At 46.7% G+C, this 22605-nt stretch overlaps 1 protein-coding gene across 1 annotated transcript in view; it reads right to left on the bottom strand.

The window, feature by feature from the left end:
• Window positions 1-22605, bottom strand: part of ARMH4 (armadillo like helical domain containing 4) — a 60973-nt gene that overhangs the window by 20664 nt on the left and 17704 nt on the right. The window contains exons 3-5 of the mRNA XM_063118503.1: window positions 14350-14598; window positions 8999-9217; window positions 2589-2867 (exon numbers count right to left, since the gene is read on the bottom strand). Of these exons, the coding sequence (XP_062974573.1) occupies window positions 2589-2867; window positions 8999-9217; window positions 14350-14598 (747 nt within the window). The remainder of the gene's footprint in view (window positions 1-2588; window positions 2868-8998; window positions 9218-14349; window positions 14599-22605) is intronic.

Below are 22605 nucleotides of genomic sequence, written 5' to 3' on the forward strand. Positions count from 1 at the left end.
TTCTGGAAAAGAACAGTTGCTTGAGGTTGAAAGCAATTATGCTGTAATTGGAAACTGAGAATAACTAAACTGATATACATACATATAAGTTGTTTCTAATGGATGGTTCTCTGGATCCCAAAGCAAAATATGTGATTTATTTGTTTACTAAAGGAGAACGCTTCTGCAGGAGCTCTGATTTGCCTTGTATTTAAGAGTCTTTTTTCTTTCTTTCAGGCTTCTCCAGAGAAAAAGGAAGGTTCCATGCAGTGGGGCTATAATAGTGGAAATGATGGTGACAACCTTTTAAATACTTAAAAGGTTGTCACACAGAGGAGGGCCAGGATCTCTTCTCGATCCTCCCAGAGTGCAGGGCACAGAATAACAGGCTCAAGTTAAAGGAAGCCAGATTCCAGCTGGACATCAGGAAAAACTTCCTGACTGTTAGAGCAGTACGACAATGGAATCAGTTACCTATTTATTTATTTATTACATCTTTATACCACCCACACTAGAGGCCTTCAAGAGGCAGCTGGACAACCATCTGTCCGGGATGCTTTAGGGTGGATTCCTGCATTGAGCAGGGGGTTGGACTTGATGGCCTTGTAGGCCCCTTCCAACTCTGCTATTCTATGATTCTATGATTCTGTGTGTGTGTATGTGTGTGTGTGTGTGTAGGGGGTGGAGGTTAAGGTTATACAGCCAGTGTGGTGTAGTGGCTAAAGTGTTGGACTGGGAGTCAGAAGATCCGGGTTCTAGTCCCCACTCTACTATGGAAACCCACTGGGTGACTTTGGGCCAGTCACAGACTCTCAGCCCAACCCACCTCACAGGGTTGTTGTTGTGAGGATAAAATGGAGAAGAGGAGGATTATGTACGCTGCCTTGGGTTCCTTGGAGGAAAAAAGGCGGGATATAAATGCAATAAATAAAATAAATAAAAATTAAAAATAAATCCGTCATGACATTTACATCATACACGCTGCCCTCCTCTCATGATTTTACTGGTCTGCTCTGGGAACAAGGAGCGAAGGCTGCCAAAGGACCTTATTCTCTAATAACGCTCATGCAGCTTTAGCAATTTTATTTATTTGTTTGTTTTAAAGCTCCCTCGATCACCCTTCAATCAGAGTGTTTCCAGGGCGGCTGAATATTTCCAGGGCATGGAGGTCCCACCTTCTGCCTACTGGAAACTCTGCTCAACTCTCTCCTTAGGCACAGCTACACGTTTCCAACTTTTCTCAGTCACCTCAGGGGCTAGAAACATGAATTCTTTTGTTGTTGTTGTCTTGCTTTCTGTATTTAATTAAAGCTGAGATTCTTCAGTTATTTGATTATGCCATACCCCACATGCCATACCTGCATGGTGAAGGCAACGAGGATGATCAGAGGTCTAGAAACAAAGCCCTATGAAGAGAGACTGAAAGAACTGGGCATGTTTAGCCTGGAGAAGAGAAGATTGAGGGGAGACATGATAACACTCTTCAAATACTTAAAAGGTTGTCACACAGAGGAGGGCCAGGATCTCTTCTCGATTCTCCCAGAGTGCAGGACACGGAATAACGGGCTCAAGTTAAAGGAAGCCAGATTCCGGCTGGACATCAGGAAAAACTTCCTGACTGTTAGAGCAGTGCGACAGTGGAATCAGCTACCTAGGGAGGTTGTGGGCTCTCCCACACTAGAGGCATTCAAGAGGCAGCTGGACAACCATCTGTCAGGGATGCTTTAGGGTGGATTCCTGCATTGAGCAGGGGGTTGGACTCGATGGCCTTGTAGGCCCCTTCCAACTCTGCTATTCTATGATTCTATGATTCTATGAATTCCTTCTCATGCTGATTGGCTGTGTGAGAGTGGGAGGAGTTGGAGAAATGTAGCCCTTTATATAGAGAGTCTGGGAAGACAGTGAAGTAAGGAGTAGGATAGGAGACAGTGGCTTGGTTCAGACAACACCCTAAACCGTGTTAAACGTTTAGCGTGTTGTCTGAACCAGGCCAGTGTGGTTTAGGATTCCGTGAAGTGAATGGCAGAAGTGGGGTAGAGAGAAGTGGATTATGAAATTTTATAGGGATAAATGCCAAGTTCTACATTTAAGAAATAGAAACCGAATGCACAGTTACAAGATGGGGGATACTTGGCTCAGCAATACTACAAACGAGAAGGATCTTGGAATTGTTGTAGATCGCAAGCTGAATAGGAGCCAACAGTGCGATAGGGCTGCAAGAAAGGCAAATGCTATTTGGGGCCCCATAGCCTGGTGCTAGTTTGACACCCTTAATGCCATCTAAACACCAACGGCCTCACACTAGATCTAGCTTTGGAGTAAAGATTGCTGTGAGCAATGCTATGTAGTGAACCGCCCAGAGAGCTTCGGCTATTGGGCGGTATAAAAATGTAATAAATAAATTAAATAAATAAATAAATAAATGATCATTACTGGGGACCATTTCCAGTTAATCTGATCTATCCCTTAGCAAATTGCATCTGTTATCTGTAATTGATTTTTATTTTATTTTTCACTGCAAGAATGTGGATGGTTTGCTTGTTAATAAGACGGGGATCTTTCCCTGCCCAAAAAAACCCCACAGGCTGCAGAAAACGGGTTTTGCTTACCTAGCCCTTGGTTCTGCTCCTCCCATTCAATTGCGCTTGGCACCTGGTAGGATACGCCCGAGAGGTCCCCAGCGGGATTCTCCAGCTCTTCTAAGGGCTCCTGCAAGGCCTCTCCGGGAACTGTAAAACTAGACAGGTCGGCGTCTCCATCCAAGCTCTCATCCATTGAGTCTGGGTCTCTGTCATCCTCATTATCGTCATCTTCATCATCCTCATCCTCATCCTCATCCAGTTCCTCTTCGTCCTCGTCCTCCTCCTCTTCCTCCCCCTCCTCTTCCTCTAGACGGGCAGCAAAGACACAAACGATATTACTCACATGTATCACCAAGCGAGTCTGTGGATTAGATTGGTACAGCCTCCTTCACAACAATTGCCTTTACACAACTCTATGGTGCAACCACATTTAGAATACTGTGTGCAGTTTTGGTCACCACACTCAAGAAAAGATATTATAGAGTTGGAGAAAGTGCAGAAAAGGGCAACTAAAACGATGAAGAGGCTGGAGCATCTCCCCTACGAGGGAAGGTTATTTATTTATTTATTTATTTATTTATTACATTTCTATACCGCCCAATAGCCGGAGCTCTCTGGGCGGTTCACAAAAATTAAAAACATTCAAAGTATAAAACAACAGTATAAAACCATAATATAAAACACAATTTAAAAGCTCAACCAGATAAAAACGGCAGCAATGCAAAACTACAAATTTAAAACACCAAGTTAAAATTCATTTATAGACTGTTAAAATGCTGGGGGAATAAAAAGGTCTTCACCTGGCGTCTAAAAGCATATAATGTAGGTGCCAAGCGAACCTCCTTAGGGAGCTCATTCCACAGCCGGGGTGCCACAGCAGAGAAGGCCCTCCTCCTGGTAGCCCCCTGCCTCACTTCCTTTGGCAGGGGCTCGCGGAGAAGGACCCCTGAGGATGACCTGGCAGGTACATACGGGAGGAGGCGTTCCTTCAGATAGCCTGGCCCCAAGCCGTTTAGGGCTTTAAATGTTAATACCAGCACTTTGAATCTGGCCCAGACCTGGACTGGCAGCCAATGAAGCTGGAAAAGGACTGGCGTGATGTGGTCTCATCGGCCAGTCCCTGTTAGCAACCGCGCTGCGCTGTTTTGTACCAGTTGAAGTTTCCGGACCGTTTTCAAAGGCAGCCCCACGTATAACGCCTTGCAGTAATCCAAACAAGAGGTTATCAGAGCATGGATCACTGTAGCTAGGCTATCTCTGTCCAGATAAGGGCGTATTTCATATATCAGCCTAAGCTGATAAAAGGTGCTCTTTGCCACTGAGTTCACCTGTGCCTCAAGTGACAGTTCCGGATCCAAGAGCACCCCCAAACTATGGACCCAATCCTTTAGGGGGAGTGCAACCCCGTCCAGGACAGGGCAAACATCAGGTTATATCAACTGGGGCTGTTTAGCTTGGAAAAAAGGGAGACAAAATCAGGTACAGGGTTATTTACCAAGAAACGTAGAGCCAGAGACAAGAGAAGATTGAGGGGAGACATGATAGCACTCTTCAAATACTTGTCACACAGAGGAGGGCCAGGATCTCTTCTCGATCCTCCCAGAGTGCAGGACACGGAATAACGGGCTCAAGTTAAAGGAAGCCAGATTCCAGCTGGACATCAGGAAAAACTTCCTGACTGTTACAGCAGTACGACAATGGAATCAGTTACCTAGGGAGGTTGTGGGCTCTCCCACCCTAGAGGCCTTCAAGAGGCAGCTGGACAACCATCTGTCAGGGATGCTTTAGGGTGGATTCTTGCATTGAGCAGGGGGTTGGACTCGATGGCCTTGTAGGCCCCTTTCAACTCTGCTATTGTATGATTCTATGATTCTATGTCATAGCTTATCTCAAGCTTGCTTGCATAAACCTCTTTCTTTACCCACATACTCAAGACATTCCAGGACATACACAGAGTTCAACTATCACAGGCTAAGTCAGGATCAGGACCATGGCAGGCAAGGAGTGGAGAGGTTAAACTGATGAAGATTCCTGCACCCACCGCCACTCAAACTGGCATTAATCCCAGGAGGAAGTTTCCATTCCCAGGACTGATAACGGTTTGTGGGGATGTCCATTTTTGTTGGGACCATGGTGCGGGGGACGGGACGGGGGGACGGACATTAACCCCTCCCGCCATCTCACACAATGTGGCCCCAATCTTGATCGAGAGACCCAGTGCTTGCTATTTACAGGAAGGGAACACACAACTCCAGGTGACGCATTGAGCATCAACTTGCCCAATGGGAGATGTTTAAGACCGTAAGAAGCAGCCTTTTTCTCAGTCAGACCACCAGCCCACCAAATTCAGTATTGTCACTTAGGGTGACCCTATGGAAAGGAGGACAGGGCTCCTGTATCTTTAACAGTTGTGTAGAAAAGGGCATTTCAGCAGGTGTTAAAGCTGCAGGAGCCCTGCCCTCTTTTGTATCTGGTCACACTAGTATTGCTCCTGCAGCTTTAACTGTTGTGCTGAAGAGGGGATTTCACCAGGTTCTGCTGAAATTCGCTTTTCTATGCAACTGTTTATTATTTTATTTACTTATTTACAATATGTATATCACCGCTCCCCATTCAAAATTTCGGAGCACTGTCCAAGATAAAATAAAATACAAACAGAATAAAACACATTAAAATAGGTTTTAAAAGAAGCAAAATGTACATTGAACCGTGGCTGGTCATTAAGGAAAGGCTTCCTGGAATAAGGACGTTTTCAGGAGGCGCCGTAAGGAATACAAAGTTGGCACCTGCCTGACCTCCAGGGGCAGGGAGTTCCATAGGAGGGGGGCCACTATGCTGAAGGCTCTTCCCCTGGTGGACTCCAGTCGGAGGATGGGTCTATGTGGAACCACCAGGAGCATGGCCAAAAATGACCTCCGTGACTGGGCAGGTTGGTAGGAGAAAAGGTGCTCTCTCGGGTATCCTGGTCCCAAGTTGTTTAGGGCTTTGTACACTAGTAGAAGAACCTTCAACCTGGCCAGGTAGCGAATAGGCAGCCAGTGCAGGAACAGCTCCAGACACGGTACAGGAGCCCTGTCCAACTTTCCATATGATCACCCTATGTGACAATACTGAATTTGGTGGGCCCGTGGTCTGACTCCCTGTCCTCCTTTTCATATGGCCACCCTACACATCCCATGTCAAGTCATTAGGGCGAGGGCCGAATCGCTTTCCACCTTTCTGGACCAAAACATGCAAAATTGCAAATGCAATACACAGGTGCACATCGCACAGCTAAATTCTGGGGTTAGCTGCAGCTCCAGGTCAGTAGACCTTCCGTGGCAACATAATATGTGGAATCGCCGTGTCTTTCTGGAAAGCATTTTGCCATAACGCTGCACGGCTAGTTAGAACATTTCTCAGTGTTAGAAACAGAAGGAAACACTGCCATCTGCTGGTCTCTGGGAGGCAGTGGCGTCTTCAAGAAGGTTGTAGGATGAGATTTATTTATTTATTTGGTAAATGCAGCAATGAGAAGTCACATAAACGCAGGAGACAATGCAATAAATAAATATATAAATGTCACGGTCAAATTCAATGGGATTAAAGACTCTATCAAATAAGGTATCCAATATTACTCTAACTTAAGTCCCGTTCATTTCAGTGGGTCTACTCTAAATAGGACAAAACTTGGATAGAACCTGATTAGATTAGATAGATAGATAGATAGATAGATAGATAGATAGATAGATAGAGATCATAGAATCATAGAATAGCAGAGTTGGAAGGGGCCTACAAGGCCATCGAGTCCAACCCCCTGCTCAATGCAGGAATCCACCCTAAAGCATCCCTGACAGATGGTTGTCCAGCTGCCTCTTGAAGGCCTCTAGTGTGGGAGAGCCCACCACCTCCCTAGGTAACTGATTCCATTGTCGTACTGTTCTAACAGTCAGGAAGTTTTTCCTGATGTCCAGCTGGAATCTGGCTTCCTTTAACTTGAGCCCGTTATTCCGTGTCCTGCACTCTGGGAGGATCAAGAAGAGATCCTGGCCCTCCTCTGTGTGACAACTTTTTAAGGATTTGAAGAGTGCTATCATGTCTCCCCTCAATCTTCTCTTCTCCAGGCTAAACATGCCCAGTTCTTTCAGTCTCTCTTCATAGGGCTTTGTTTCCAGACCCCCAATCATCCTGGTTGCCCTCCTCTGAACACGCTCCAGCAGATGATAGATAGATAAATAGATTCATATAGCCTGATGGCACATCCAAATTAAAAACTGCAGTACCTCTTAAATGAAACTTCTACCACGGTATCTGCACCTTCCCAACACACACAGACAGCTGGACTGAAACAGGAAAGGTATGGCGTGCAATGCAATGTACAGCAAAACAGATTTAAGGAGATTCCTATGCATGTTTAGACAGAAAAACAGCCTAAAACTCCAAAGCATTCTCCAGCCAGCATTTCCCATCTGGAGCATATTGGGAGTTGTAGCCCTTTTTTCTGACTAAACATGCATAGGATTGTAGGATTGTCTCCTTAAATACATTGATTCACACTTTAAAAATCTACTTTGCTTTGCGGCTGTGGATTCCAAACCCTGCTGAATCATTGGGAGTCCTCAGCCCATTCACTCTTTCTCTCTCACCCTACCCGACCTCGCAGCGTTGTTGGGAGGTTAAAATGGAATAACCCCATGTGGCTGGCCCTGGATTCCTTGGGAGAAGGTTCCAAACCCATTGGTTAATATCTGAGCAGAGACATGCCCAGTCGGAGCTTCTAAAGTCTCCGAAATTATCTGACTGTTTTTCAGGCGTAATGGTGTGTGTGTGTGTGTGTGAACTGAATATCTCCTTATCTGGAAGACTCTGAGTGGGGTGAGGAGTAGCTTTGATATTGACATCTGTGGCTAACCAATTAGGAATTGCCACAGCACTGTCCCTGACTGTGTTTTCCTCCTATCACAGTGATTGGGGGAGTGGGAAACACTAACTGGTTGCTGATTCTGCCTGTGGCAGGGGGTGCGGGGAAAGTGAGCACATTTCTGCTTGGAGTCATAGAAGTCAGTCATCCACATTTCCACAATGTGAAAGTGCTGCTGGGCTGGCTGGCATCATGAGTGAGAAAGCTTCTACCACCTGAATCAGGCATCAGCAGGCTCCTTTTAGTGGCTTCCAGGGCAGGGGGTGGGGAGTGTCTGTCCAATAGAACTGGAGGGCACCAGGTTGGAGAATGCTGGAGTGGTGCTTTTTTTAAAAAAAAAAATCCTTTAAAACTAAAGCATGAATGGATCTGATTCAAACTTGGTGGGACTAAAGCCCTCCTTAACAGCTATCACCTTGCCAAGTTTCATCTCTTTATAAAAATACGATGATGTAAGCATTTTTGTTAATTTCCATTGTAAAATATTCCTAAAAATCAAAGCATGAACTGATCTGACTCAAACTTGGCAGGGCTAAAGCCCTCCTTAAGAGCTATCACTGTGCCAAGTTTTAGAGGCTGGGGTGTAAGAAGCTGGGTTTTTCACATCAGCCTACGCTAGGGTGACCCTATGGAAAGGAGGACTGGGCTCCTGTATCTTTAACAGTTGCGTAGAAAAGGTAATTTTAGCAGGTGTCATTGGTAGGCATGCAGCCCCTGGTGAAATTCCCACTTCATCACAACAGTTAAAGCTGCAGGAGCCCTGCCCTGTTTTGTATCTGGCCACTCTAGTATAGTTCCTGAACCTTTAACTGTTGTGATGAAGAGGGAATTTCACCAGGGGCTGCATGCCTACCAATGACACCTGCAAAAAATTAAATTTTCTACGCAACTGTTAAAGATACAGGAGCCCAGTCCTCCTTTCCATAGGGTCACCCTAGCATAGGCTGATGTGAAAAACCCAGCTTCTTACACCCCAGCCTCTAATTGTTAGGTAAGTGAGAGGCAACACACTTTAAGGAGCCTTGCTTTAGATTATGAAACGTAGGTAAGAACATCAGAACCGCCCAGAGAGCTCCGGCTATTGGGCGGTATAGAAATGTAATAAATAAATAAATAAATAAATAAGAAGAGCCCTGCTGGATCAGACCAAGGGTCCATCTAGTCCAGCACTCTGTTCACATGGTGCAACAGCACTCTCCCGTCCATGTTCCCCAGCAACTGGTGCACACAGGCTTACTGCCTCTGATACTGGAGGTAGCACAGAGCCATCAGGACTAAGTAGCCATTGATGGCCTTCTCCTCCAGGAATTTATCCAACCCCCTTTGAAAGCCATCCTAATTGGTGGCCCTCACTACATCTTGTGGTAGCGAATTCCATAGTTCAACCATGTGCTGTGTGAAGAAGTCCGTCCTTTTCTCCGTCCTGAACCTCCCACCCATCAGCTTCATGGGATGACCCCATTGGGTCCTAGTATTTGGAGAGAGGGAGAAAAATGTCTCCCGATCCACATTCTCCACACCATACAGATTCAGGTACCTTCAGATTCTAGCCTGTCCAGTTCGTAGGTTGCAGCCGTGGTAATCCGGCGGGCCGCTGGGACCACGGTTCTCCTTGTGGGAGACGCCAAAGAAGGTGGAGCCGCCGTGGCTTTAGTGGTGGCAAGGATCTCTTCTGCCCGCATCCTTAGTTCCGCCAGAGTTGCGGGCGCGTCGGTCATGGGAGGGCCTCCTTCCTTTCCCAGGGCAGTGACGGGCCCTGCAAGGTGAACAGGAAACAGGAAACTGCTGTCTGCCTGATGCCCACATGGCTCACCAGCCCAGCCTTGCAGTATTACTTGCAAGCAGTGAAGAAGGAATGTTGACTTTGGACAGGTCTACACCAGGGGAGGATGTCACGATATGCTGATTGCGAGATCCTCCCCCTGGGTTCACACGCGGCACGCGACGTCCAGGGAGGAAGGAGGTCGTCACGCCCACTCAAAAAGATTTTTTGAAAAAAGCCCCAACCCCACTCCCCACCCACCCCTGAGGGCCCTGGATTGCCCCTGTCCTGGCTCCTCCCCTCTGGTGACCCCCCACTACTTGTGGGGAAGAGGGAAGAAGCTGGGATGGGTACAACACCACCCGTGGTCCTCTGGATCGTCCCGGGACCGTGGTAAAATATGCAAAAAAAGGTTATGGCAATATACTACAAACGAGAAGGATCTTGGAATCGTTGTAGATCACAAACTGAATATGAGCCAACGGTGCAATATGGCTGCAAGAAAGGCAAATGCTATTTTGGGCTGCATTAATAGAAGTATAGCTTCCAAATCGCGTGAGGTACTGGTTCCTCTCTATTTGGCCCTGGTTAGGCCTCATCTAGAGTATTGCGTCCAGTTCTGGGCTCCACAATTCAAGAAAGACGCAGACAAGCTGGAGGGCAACCAGGATGATCAGAGGTCTGGAAACAAGGCCCTATGAAGAAAGACTGAAAGAACTGGGCATGTTTAGCCTAGAGAAGAGAAGATTGAGGAGAGACATGATAGCACTCTTCAAATACTTAAAAGGTTTTCCCACAGAGGAGGGCCAGGATCTCTTCTCGATCCTCCCAGAGTGCAGGACATGGAATAATGGGCTCAAGTTAAAGGAAGCCAGATTCCAGCTGGACATCAGGAAAAACTTCCTGACTGTTAGAGCAGTACAACAATGGAACCAATGACCTAAGGAGGTTGTGGGCTCTCCCACACTAGAGGCCTTCAAGAGGCAGCTGGACAACCATCTGTCAGGGAAGCTTTAGGGTGGATTCCTGCATTGAGCAGGGGGTTGGACTCGATGGCCTTGTAGGCCCCTTTCAACTCTGCTATTGTATGATTCTATGATTCTATGTCATAGCCCCAGCACGTGTTTTTCAGAGAGACACAGCCTCCAGTCCCTTAATAATGTCGCTTGCCCTTTTCCGCATGCCTTCCAGCTCTACAAAATCCCTTTTGCGGTGCTCCTCGTTCATCTGGTGCTAAATCAGACCTGTTTGGAAACACACATTTTCAAGCCAAGAGGAGCACCGTTCCCACCACACTGCTAAAATATTAAAGGGGATGCATTTATAATTGAGCTTGCTAGGAGCAAAACTAATTGCATTAGGGAGCTGGCAGTCATTTGATAGCGAATGACCCTTGGCGTAGCTCACGCCACATCCCTGGGAAAGTATAAATGAGACATTCAGCATAAATGAGACATTCAAGACACTTACACACCCAGTTTATCCAGGGTTTGCAAATTAAAATCCCTCTTTCCCTGGGGCAATAGCCTTTACCAGGAGATCATCTACACAGCGCCGTGAAGGCGTCCTGAAGGCGCTTGCGTGCGCCTCCAGGGCGCCCCGAAAGTCTTTGTGTAGATGCTGCCTACCTGCTGGACAGAAGAGGCGGAGGAGGAGGAGGCAGCGGCAGCCCTGCATCGCCCCTCGCGGTGACGGGGCGAAAAGTTCCAGGGCTCAGCGGCTTCGCTGGGGAGTCCTTGCCACCACCACCCACCTCCCCGCTGGCCTCCTGCTGCCGGCGAAAGAGCCACCCGGGTCTGCCTTTTTCCGCCGAGCTCTTTCGCCGGCAGCAGGAGGCCAGCGGGGAGGTGGGAGGTGGCGGCAAGGACTCCCCAGCGAAGCCGCCGAGCCCGGGAACTTTTCGCCCCGTCCCCGCGAGGGGCGATGCGGGGCTGCCTCCTCCTCTGCCTCTTCTGTCCAGCAGGTAGGCAGCATCTACCCAAAGACTTTCGGGGCGCCCTGGAGGCGCACGCAAGCGCCTTCAGGACGCCTTCACGGAGGACACTGGAGACTTTTCTTTTCCCTATAGCTTTTAGGTGTTGGGTTTGTTCTGACTCTGTACTGTTGGCTTCGCCCTGCCCGGTGCCTGTTTGCACTTCCCTGTGCCTGTTTGCATTCTCTTTTCCTCCTTATTGTTTACTGCAACTTTATTAGATTGTAAGCCTATGCGGCAGGGTCTTGCTATTTACTGTGTATAATCTGTACAGCACCATGTACATTGATGGTGCTATATAAATAAATAAATAATAATAATAATAATAATAATAATAATAATAATAACTGTGTAGATCCGCTTCTAGTCTCAAAGTATGGGGTTACCCTTCAACAGCCTCCCCCAACTTGGGGCTCTCTTGATGTCTGGGACTACACAGAGAATACTGTGTTCAGTTCTGGTCACAACACCTAAAAGAAAGATATTGTAGAGCTGGAAAAATGCAACTAAAACGATCAAGGGGCTGGAGCATCTCCCCTATGAAAGAATTTATTTTTTTACACTGGTATAAACATTCAAAGCCCTAAACGGCTTGGGGCCAGGCTATCTGAAGGAACGCCTCCTCCCGTATGTACCTGCCCGGACCCTAAGGTCATCCTTCTCCGTGAGCCCCTGCCAAAGGAAGTGAGGCAGGTGGCTACCAGGAGGAGGGCCTTCTCTGCTGTGGCACCCCGGCTATGGAATGAGAAAGCTTTGCCTGGCACCTACATTATACTCTTTTAGATGCCAGGTGACTTTCTATTTTCTCAGTATTTAAACAGTGGATCAACTTGATTTTTAACTTCGCTGTTTTAAATCTGTATTTTAAATCTGTCTGCATTGCTGCGCGGTTCTACCCTGGTTGTGCTTTTAAATTATATTTTATACTGTTTATACTGTTGTTTGCTTTATATTTTGAATGGTTTTCATGGTTTTACTTTTTGTGAACCGCCCAGAGAGCTTCAGCTGTTGGTATGCATATGTGATAAATAAATAAATAAATAAATAAAATTCCTTTTTCTATACAATTGTTAAAGATACAGGAGCCCTCTCCTCCATTCCATACGGTCACCGTAGTGTAGGCTGATGTGAAAGACCCAGTTTCTTACACCCCAGCCTCTAATAGTTCATAGAATCATAGAATAGTAGAGTTGGAAGGGGGCTATAAGGCCATCAAGTCCAACCCCCTGCTCAATGAGAGGAAATGAGAGGCACCCTACTTTGTGGGCCTGTTTGGGAAGGGAGTTGCAAAACCATCACCTCCCTTATCACTCCCTGCTTGACAGCGGGCTCATCTACACCAAGAAGGATATTCCACTATGAAAGTGGTATGAAAGCAGTATGTAAGAGGCAGGAGCCACACGACTGCTTTGTAGCGGTATTGAAGTGCACTGACAACTGTTGGGGCCCACTGGCACATACCATAAACCACTTTCATACCGCTTTCATAGTGCTATGTCCTGCTCGGTGTAGATGTGTCGATGGGCCCCAACAGTTGTCAGTACACTTCAGCTAGGGTGACCATATGAAAAGGAGGACAGAGCTCCTGTATCTTTAACAGTTGTATTGAAAAGGGAATTTCAGCAGGTGTCATTTGTGTATATGGAGACCTGGTGAAATTTCCTCTTCATCAGAACAGTTAAAGCTGCAGAAGCCCTGCCCTCTTTTGTATCTGTTCAAGAGGGCAGGGCTTCTGCAGCTTTAACTATTGTGATGAAGAGGAAATTTCACCAGGTTCTCTGTATATACAAGTGACGCCTGCAGAAATTTCCTTTTCAATACAACTGTTAAAGATACAGGAGCCCTGTCCTCCTTTTCATGTGGTCACCCTACTTCAGCACCACTGTAAAGCAGTAGTGTAAATCCTGCAGTGCACTTCAATACCGCTATAAAGCAGTCGTGTGGCTCCTGCCTCTTATATACCGCTTTCATACCATTTTCATAGTGGAATATCCTGCTTGGTGTAGTTGAGCCCAGCGAGGAGGAGGGGTGGTTACCTGAAAAGGTGGTGGGGCTGTCAGTGGAAAGTCTTAATATTTGAGAGCTTGATCCAGGAGTGGGCATCCTTTCAGGAACAAACCGTGCACCTCTTTCCGGGTGGGTAACAAACATTGCCTTCTACTAGGTAGGACTACGGATTCATCCAGCGCAGAACGGGCGATTCTGCCTGGTTGCAGTTGCCAAGAGTCTCTGAGAAGGACCTTGGCCCCCAGCTGCCACCTGATCCTCTGAATTGGAGCTGTTGGGGATTGAACCGGTCACCTTATCCATGCAAAGCGGGTGCCCTGCCTCTGGCCCATAAAAGGTGCGACTATATGAAAAGGAGGACAGGGCTCCTGCATCTTTAACAGTTGTATAGGAAAGGAAATTTCAGCAGGTATCATTTGTAGGCACGTAGCACCTGGTGGAATTCCCTCTTCATCACAACAGTGAAAGCTGCAGGAGCTATACTAGAGTGACGCGATACAAAAGAGGGCAGGGCACCTGCAGCTTTCACTGTTGTGATGAAGAGGGGATTTCACCAAGTGCTGCATGCATACAAATGACACCTGCTGAAATTCCCCTTTCAATACAACTGTTAAAGATACAGGAGCCCAGTCCTCCTTTCCATAAGGCCACCCTATTTTATGACAAGTAGAAAAACCTTCTTTGTCTTTCTTCTTTCCTTCTTAGTAAATCTGCTACTGATCTATCTCCCTTTCTTGACCTTCTCTCTTTAAATACACTGAGAATTAATGAAAACTTAATGTACACTGATGGTGCTATATTAATAATAATAATAATAATAATAATAATAATAATAATAATAATAATAATAATAATAATTTACCTTTCATAACACCCCACACCCAACCCTCTTCGTGACAACAGTTAAAGCTGCAGGAGCTCTGCCCTGTTTTGTATCTGGTCACTCTAGTATAGAGCAGGGCTCCTGCAGCTTTAACTGTTATGATGAAGAGGGGATTTCACCAGGTGCTGCATGCCTACAAATGACACCTGCTGAAATTCCCCTTTCAATACCACTGTTAAAGACTCCTTTCCATACGGTCACCCTACCATAAATGAATAAAGTAAAAATAAAAGCAAAGAAAAACGTGACGAACTATCAACCAACCTTCTGCATCCAGGGTCTTTACAACAGAGAAAGAGCCAGCAAGGGGGGACGCAGTAATCACAGAGTTTTCCGACTTCCTCAGCAGCTGGGCCACGCTGGAACCTGTTGGTATTTCGGTTGCCAACTTCCTTTCTTCTTCCATCACCCTCTGTTGTCCTGTAGCCTGCTGGGGAGTGAACTCCGCCTGGGTCACAGCTGGGAGCACAACACCAATTTCATCGAAGGCTGTGGCAGGTCTTTGAGTAATGCCTGGGGGTGGGGTGGGATATTTTTATTTATTTATTTATTTATTTATTTATTTATTTATTACATTTTTATACTGCCCAATAGCCAAAGCTCTCTGGGCGGTTCACAAAAATTAAAACCATTAGGAACATCATAAAACATCCAACAAGCGAAAAACCCAAATACAAAATACAATATAAAAAGAAGGATAACAAAAGAAGATAAAATATCTGTTATAGGGCACATTTAGGGGTGGCGCAAGAACCTGCATTTCACAGAACTCTTCATCGTGTGGGAAACGCGGAAGATCTCGGAGCAAACAAGGTTGCATGCGGCAAAAAACCCAGCTATGTGACCTAATAGTAAGATGACCCTATGAAAAGGAGGACAGGGCTCCTGTATCTTTAACAGTTGCATAGAAAAGGGAATTTCAGCAGGTGCCGTTTGTATATATGAGGAACCTGGTGAAATTCCCTCTTCATCACAACAGTTAACGCTGCAGGAGCTATACTAGAGTGACCAGATTTAAAAGAGGGCAGGGCTCCTGCAGCTTTAACTGTTGTGATGAAGAGGGAATTTCACCAGGTTCCCCATATATGCAAATGACACCTGCTGAAATTCCCTTTTCAATACAACTGTTAAAGATACAGGAGCCTTGTCCTCCTTTTCATATGGTCCCCCTACCTAATAGTGGAGTATTTCTGAAAACAACACAGTGGTGAGAATTGGCTATTTGCAATGCTAACTCAACCCTTATATTAATTAGCACATATCGTGGGAGGCGATGCGTGCACTTGTGAAGGAGGGCTGTGCAAAATCTCTCTCTTTATCTTTCTAGGAAATGCCCACCTTCCTCCACACGCGCCTCATATCTGTGGCTCTTCGTGCCCTGGTTTGTATCCTCATGCTGATTTCTGCAGATCTGGGTTATGAAGGAAGAGGTCTTTTTGAAACGGGTAACTGGAGGCTCACGGGCACTTTGAAAATGCAAATCTCTGTCGTTAGCTTAAAGCTGCATCGAGCTTCCCATCGGAAAAGGAACAGTGTGGAAGAAGCGGATATGTATTACGAACTGAAATTGGCTGAAAGCCGCATCACGTCCTGCATGGAGAAGGTTGAGTGTTATGGTCTGAAATATAGGCTTGGGAGGGCGGCTGTGGAACACGTTCTCTGCAAAAAGGCTGGGGAATGCAGCCACTGCATTTTTCCATCCAAAAACATTGATCCACTTGCACATAACAGAAAAAAAAAACATGGTTTAGAGCAGGAATACAGAGTCTAATCCAGTTTGCTGAGGTTCCACACCTGCCCTGCTGAGCCTCCTTGGAGGAATCCTCACTGTTACCTCGGATCTTAGATCCAGTGGAAGCTGGTGACTCCAATGACAGTGGAGCAAGGAACCCACACCGGGTTTCAGTCAAAACCAGGGCTTGTCTATACGGCTTGTTTACCCCGATTTAAATGCGCATATTCACATTTCCAGGACACATGACGCAGCCCTCCATTCGCCATAGCGCCAGTTTTTTTAACGTGATTTTTTAACATGATAAGGCACAGTTTCAAGATGGGGGATACTTGGCTCAGCAATACTACACACGAGAAGGATCTTGGAATTGTTGTAGATTGCAAGTTGAATATGAGCCAACAGTGCGATATGGCTGCAAGAAAGGCAAATGCTATTTTGGGCTGCGTTAACAGAAGTATAGCTTCCAAATCGTGTGAGGTACTGGTTCCTGTCTATTCGGCCCTGGTTAGGCCTCATCTAGAGTATTGCATCCAGTTCTGGGCTCCACAATTCAAGAAGGACGCAGACAAGCTGGAGCAGGTTCAGAGGAGGGCAACCAGGATAATCAGGGGTCTGGAAACAAAGCCCTATGAAGAAAGACTGAAAGAACTGGGCATGTTTAGCCTGGAGAAGAGAAGATGGAGGGGAGACATGAGAGCACTCTTCAAATACTTGAAAGGTTGTCACACAGAGGAGGGCCAGGATCTCTTCTCGATCCTCCCAGAGTGCAGGACACAGAATAACGGGCTCAAGTTAAAGGAAGCCAGATTTCAGCTGGACATCAGGAAAAACTTCCTGACTGTTAGAGCAGTACGACAATGGAACCAGTTCCCTAGGGAGATTGTGGGCTCTCCCACACTAGAGGCCTTCAAGAGGCAGCTGGACAAGCATCTGTCAGGGATGCTTTAGGGTGGATTCCTGCATTGAGCAGGGGGTTGGACTCGATGGCCTTGTAGGCCCCTTCCAACTCTGCTATTCTATGATTCTATGTGCATATTCACATTTGTGATTTACCACGACTTTTCTATCACGTCTGAGTTTGCACTGCATTATGGTTATGTGTCTTTGGTAGGGTGACCATATGAAAAGGAGGACAGGGCTTCTGTATCTTTAACAGTTGTATTGAAAAAGGAATTTCAGCAGGTGTCATTTGTATATATAGAGAACCTGGTGAAATTCGCTCTTCATCACCACAGTTAAAGCTGCAGGAGCCCTGCCCTCTTTTAATTCTGGTCACTCTAGTATAGCTCCTGCAGCTTTAACTGTGGTGATGAAGAGGGGATTTCACCAGGTTCTCCTTATATACAAATGACACCTGCTGAAATTTCCTTTTCTGTGCAACTCTTAAAGATACAGGAGCCCTGTCCTCCTTTTCATATGGTCACCCTAGTCTTTGGGGGAGTTAAATCGCATTTTGACATGTGGGCGGAGCTTTGAGGGTAGGACAACGTGATTGGCCGATTTCCCACCTATCAGCTGCCTCGTTCCTTCGCACCGTTTTTAGTTTGACTTTTCCGATTCTGCTGCCTCGTTCCTTTCTCTCCCCCCACCCCACTCCCAGTTTCTCTGTTATATGAATCTGCGGAGCTCCGCATATAAAAGTTATAGCTTCCATCGTCTCTACTCCATAGCGTTGTACCATCGTATATGCGCACATTTATAACTGCACTATTAAAAAAAATCGGGAAATAAATCGCTGTTGCTGCTGCAGCGTGACGCTCTTTACCTACATTCGAATCAGCGAAAATTCAGGTTTATAGAATTATAGAATAGCAGAGTTGGAAGGGGCCTACAAGGCCATCGAGTTCAACCCCCTGCTCAATGCAAGAATCCACCCTAAAGCATCCCTGACAGATGACTGTCCAGCTGCCTCTTGAAGGCCTCTAGGGTGGGAGAGCCCACCACCTCCCTAGGTAACTGATTCCATTGTCGTACTGCTCTAACAGTCAGGAAGTTTTTCCTGATGTCCAGCCAGAATCTGGCTTCCTGTAACTGGAGCCCGTTATTCCGTGTCCTGCACTGTGGGAGGATCGAGAAGAGATCCTGGCCCTCCTCTGTGTGACAACCTTTTAAGTATTTGAAGAGTGCTATCACGTCTGCCCTCCATCTTCTCTTCTCCAGGCTAAACATGCCCAGTTCTTTCAGTCTCTCTTCATGTTTCCAGACTCCTGATCATCCTGGTTGCCCTCCTCTGAACCTACTTAATTTAATGATTAATGATTAATTTATTAATTTAATGATTAATGATTAATATTTAATGAGGAGCCACCCCGTTGTCGTATAGACGGGGGCCCAGTCAGAACTCTCAAGGAACCATCAAAGATGCTTCCGCACCGTCGCTTATCCGGAAACCCGTGGCTTAACATGTCACGTGGCGGGCCCCGTTGTCAAATTTAACGCGTTGAGTGCGCTATTTCGGGAGCACGCAGAGTTCTCCGGCAGGAGAGGCCGAAAGCGCCCCAGCCGCTCCGCTACAGTCGGCAGAACTTGCAATGGTTGATAGGATAGGGCCGGGAGGGCTGAGGGAGGGAGAGTTGGAATGTCATTCAACTGCTGCGGGGAGCCTCAGCCGCGCAATGGCAGCTGGGCAACATGTCGTGTGAGGAGCACATGCGCAATGACACACGGTCAGTCGATTATTCCCCGCCCCCTCCGTTGCCTAAAGTGTCATCCGAACTCAGCCTACTTCATGCTCCATCTTTTGATCAGATGACTTCCCATTGGGACTCGCCGCGCCTCCCATGGCAGCCATTTTGGGGTGGTACCCAGGACACTTCCTCACATTGCCCAACTGTCAGCAGCTCTCCAGGGATTCAGACAGGAATCTTTCCCAGCCTGACCTGGGAGATGCCCAGGATTGAACCTAAGAGCTTCTGCATTCAACACAGGTGCTCGGGTTCAAACTACTTGACGTTATTCACCCAACCTTAGCCAGCGGAAAAGAGGGGGAAAGCCTTATTTTGGGGACGAAACACTAGAGGACACGCCAGGCAAGGAGGAGTCTGAAAAGCTTTTCCTGGGCTGCAGACGGCACACGGAGGTCCTTTCCTGCCAGGGATCATGGGCCGTGTTGTTTTCTAAGTGGGTCAGTGTGAGCCCTTCACCCCCTGATTCCTCGTCCTCTTCCCCAAGGTAGGTGCCTACCTCTTTGGGCCAGCGAGGAAGCACTCGTTTTCTTCAAGTGTAGTGATGGTGGGGGAGAGAGAGATGGAAGAAACAGGTTGAAACTCCTAATTCTGCTTCACTTGAAAGAAAAGGTGATTTTTCTTCCTCCATTCCTCCTGCAGCAGATATGGGTTCGAGGCTAGGATTGTTGTGCTAAAATATTCTTTGGATCTTCATAGGGTGGCCAGGTGTCCTACTTTGCAGAGGGCAGTCCTCCATTTTGCAGAGCTGGCAGAAGGCAGTTCTGTATATGAAGGGCTGTCGGCTTTAAACTCAAAGAACCATGCAGCCAGAAAGCAACCTGGGCCTTGCAGTTGTCCATCCACCGTTCGCTGAGCCAATCTTCTCCATGAAGGTGAGATGTATTGCATTTTCATTTAAATTACAGTTGCTCTTTCTAAATTTGCACCTATACACATCAATTTGCATATGTAAATGTTATGCAAATCGATGTCCTCTTTTGTCCTCTTTTTTTGGTGGTGCATTGAGTGGGGGTGGGGCGGGCGGTTGGACTTGATGGCCTTATAGGCCCCTTCCAACTCTACTGTTCTATGATTCTATGAGCGGCTCCCCTATTTATGTGTCTTGCCTTGATGGTCTGGTGACGGTTGAGCTGCTGTCAAGATTGCAGAAAGAAGCGAGAAGTCGATCGTCCCAAGAAATATGACCAGTTTCCAGAAAAAGACATGTGCAAAATTATAAATTCTAGGAATTATACAACACTAGCCAAACAGCCATCACCATGTGAGAGTGCATATGGAAAATGTTAAAACAGCTTTAACTGTTGTAATGAAGAGGAAATTTCACCAGGTTCCCCATATATCCCCATATGACACCTCCTGAAATTCCCTTTTCTATGCAGCTGTTAAAGATACAGGAGCCCGGTCCTCCTTTCCATAGGGTCACCCTAATTTTGGCCCTTGCGTGTTGTTTCTCATCGCAGTAAACGCTGACGAAAGATCCCCGTTGCTGCAGCCCCCCCCCCCCCCCACTGCAGAAGGACAGTTCTAGAATGCACCAATCTGTTTCCCTTCACGGCTCTGTGTATCTTACGCTCCAGAATCGCCACACCAGAGCAGAGCGAATTTCCATCTCAGCGGCCCGTCAGGACTCAGGCACCCCTCCTGATGGGCTACTTTTAACCATTCCTTTACTCGCATCTACTTTGCTCCAAGCGGCTATCGCCAGGACCTGCAGTGCCTGAACGGCAAAAAAATAATAAAACCAACCAAAAAAACAGCAACCACTCCACGACATTGGAGCCAGGCTGCAGAACTTTGAGCTGTCTGCACAAGCCCCACGACATCAGCAGTAATTGCTCCGGAAAGCCAATCCTGAAGGTCAAACGTTTCTCCTCTCTCCATGCTGTCAGGGTGGTATCCAGCTAGAGATGTAAAATCCCCAGAATGTTTTACGGCATGGGAAACAGCTCCGTCCCCTACCCTGGACACTTTGGGGTGGGTGGGGGACTGAAACATAGAGGAAGCAGAAATCTACGCATTACAACTTGCTCAAGCTCCACAAAGCCAAGAAATTGGGACACTAAGGCCCCGTGATCAGGGATAGGGTGACCCTATGAAAAGGAGGACAGGGCTCCTGTATCTTTAGCAGTTGCATAGAAAAGGGAGTTTCAGCAGGTGTCATTTGTATATATGGGGAATCTGGAGAAATTTCCTCTTCATCACAGCAGTTAAAGCTGCAGGTGCACTTTCCTCTTTTAAATCTGGTCACTCTAGTATAGCTCCTGCACCTTTAACTGAAATGATGAAGAGGGAATTTCACCAGGTTCTCCGTATATACAAATGGCACCTTCTGAAATTCCCTTTTCTATGCAGCTGTTAAAGATACAGGAGCCCTGTCCTCCTTTTCATAGGGTCGCCCTAATCAGGGACAATGTTGTGCAATGTCAGAAATGGAGTTTGCTTACAACTTGCCCTCCATGAAACCACACTTTTCCTTGGTGCTTCAGGCCCAAATCCCAGTAGGGAGGATGGAGGGCCTGGGACCAGCAAAGATCCCTCTGTTGTCCTGGCCCTGTATTGCCTTATGAAACAACTGACCCTAACTGTTTCATTGGAGGAATCCCCCAATGGCCGTATTCAGACAACACACTAAACCACGCTGCATAACCACAAAATGGTTAATGGAATGCATTAAGGTGAATGCATTCCGTTAACCATTTTGTGGTTAAGCTGCTTGGTTTAGCGTGTTGTCTGAACAGGGCCAATGAGTTGACTCATGCCAATTCATTGCTTAAAGCAGTATTTATTAATTTATTTAATTGATTTCTATCAAAAATGGCACTCAAGGCAGCTTACAATCACTAATAAAGTGAGACCTACTTTTGAGTAGGCATAAATAGGATTATGCTGTAATGGCCTGAGTCCATAATTTTGACCTAGTATTCCTTTAATGCAAGAATTGCATTAAAGGAAAAACAATAATAAGCAAACCCATTAAGACGGCAGGATGGGTTAAATAGGGTGACCCTATGAAAAGGAGGACAGGGCTCCTGTATCTTTAACAGTTGTATTGAAAAGGGAATTTCAGCAGGTGTCATTTATACGCATGCAGCATCTGGGGAAATCCCCTCTTCATCACAACAGTTAAAGCTGCAGGAGCCCTGCCCTCTTTTGTATCTGGTCACTCTAGTATAGCTCCTGCAGCTTCAACTGTTGAGATGAAGACGGAATTTCACCAGGTGCTGCATGCCTACAAAGGACACCTGCTGAAATTCCCTCTTCATCACTACTGTTAAAGATACAGGAGCCCTGTCCTCCTTTTCATATGGTCAGCCTATTCTGGGATTCACTAGACATTCTCACCCTCTACTGCTGACACACACACCCATTTCCCCACAACCACCCAGGGTTTTTTTTGGGGGGGGGGGCTTGCATCCCGTTCCTTCCCGCATTATAAACACTTGAAATGCCTTTCCTAAGGCTGAGTTAATAGCAGTCAGAGCAACAGACTAGTATCTTTGGTCCCACCCCCTTTTGCCTTTAGCCACACCCACCACTGCAATGTGGCCCCCGAGAGCTTCTCAGAATGGAATCTGGCCCGTGGGCTGCAACAGGTTCTGCATGGCCGGTTTAATAGGGTGACCATATGAAAAGGAGGACAGGGCTCCTGTATCTTTAACAGTTGCATAGAAAAGGGAATTCCAGCAAGTGTAATTTGTATATATGAGGAACCTGGTGAAATTCTGTCTTCATCACAGCACTTAAAGCTGCAGGAGCTATACTAGAGTGACCAGATTTAAAAGAGGGCAGGGCACCTACAACTTTAACTGTTGTGATGAAGAGGGAATTTCATCAGGTTCTTCATATATACAAATGACACCTGCTGAAATTCCCTGTTCTATGCAACTGTTAAAGATACAGGAGCCCTGTCCTCCTTTTCATATGGTCACCCTAGGTTTAATGACTGGAGAAGGAGTGACCGGCCTATCCCTTTTCTTGCCATCTCTTTAGCGAGGGTGAGAAGAGCCGATACAGTGCCGTGAGAACTAGGTTAATGAAACAGCTAAGTAGGAAAAGATACAGGTACGACGTCTTTAGCTTGCTCTGTCCCCTCTGCAT

Source organism: Elgaria multicarinata, chromosome 2 (assembly GCF_023053635.1).
Source record: "Elgaria multicarinata webbii isolate HBS135686 ecotype San Diego chromosome 2, rElgMul1.1.pri, whole genome shotgun sequence".
NCBI classification, from domain to species: domain Eukaryota; kingdom Metazoa; phylum Chordata; class Lepidosauria; order Squamata; family Anguidae; genus Elgaria; species Elgaria multicarinata.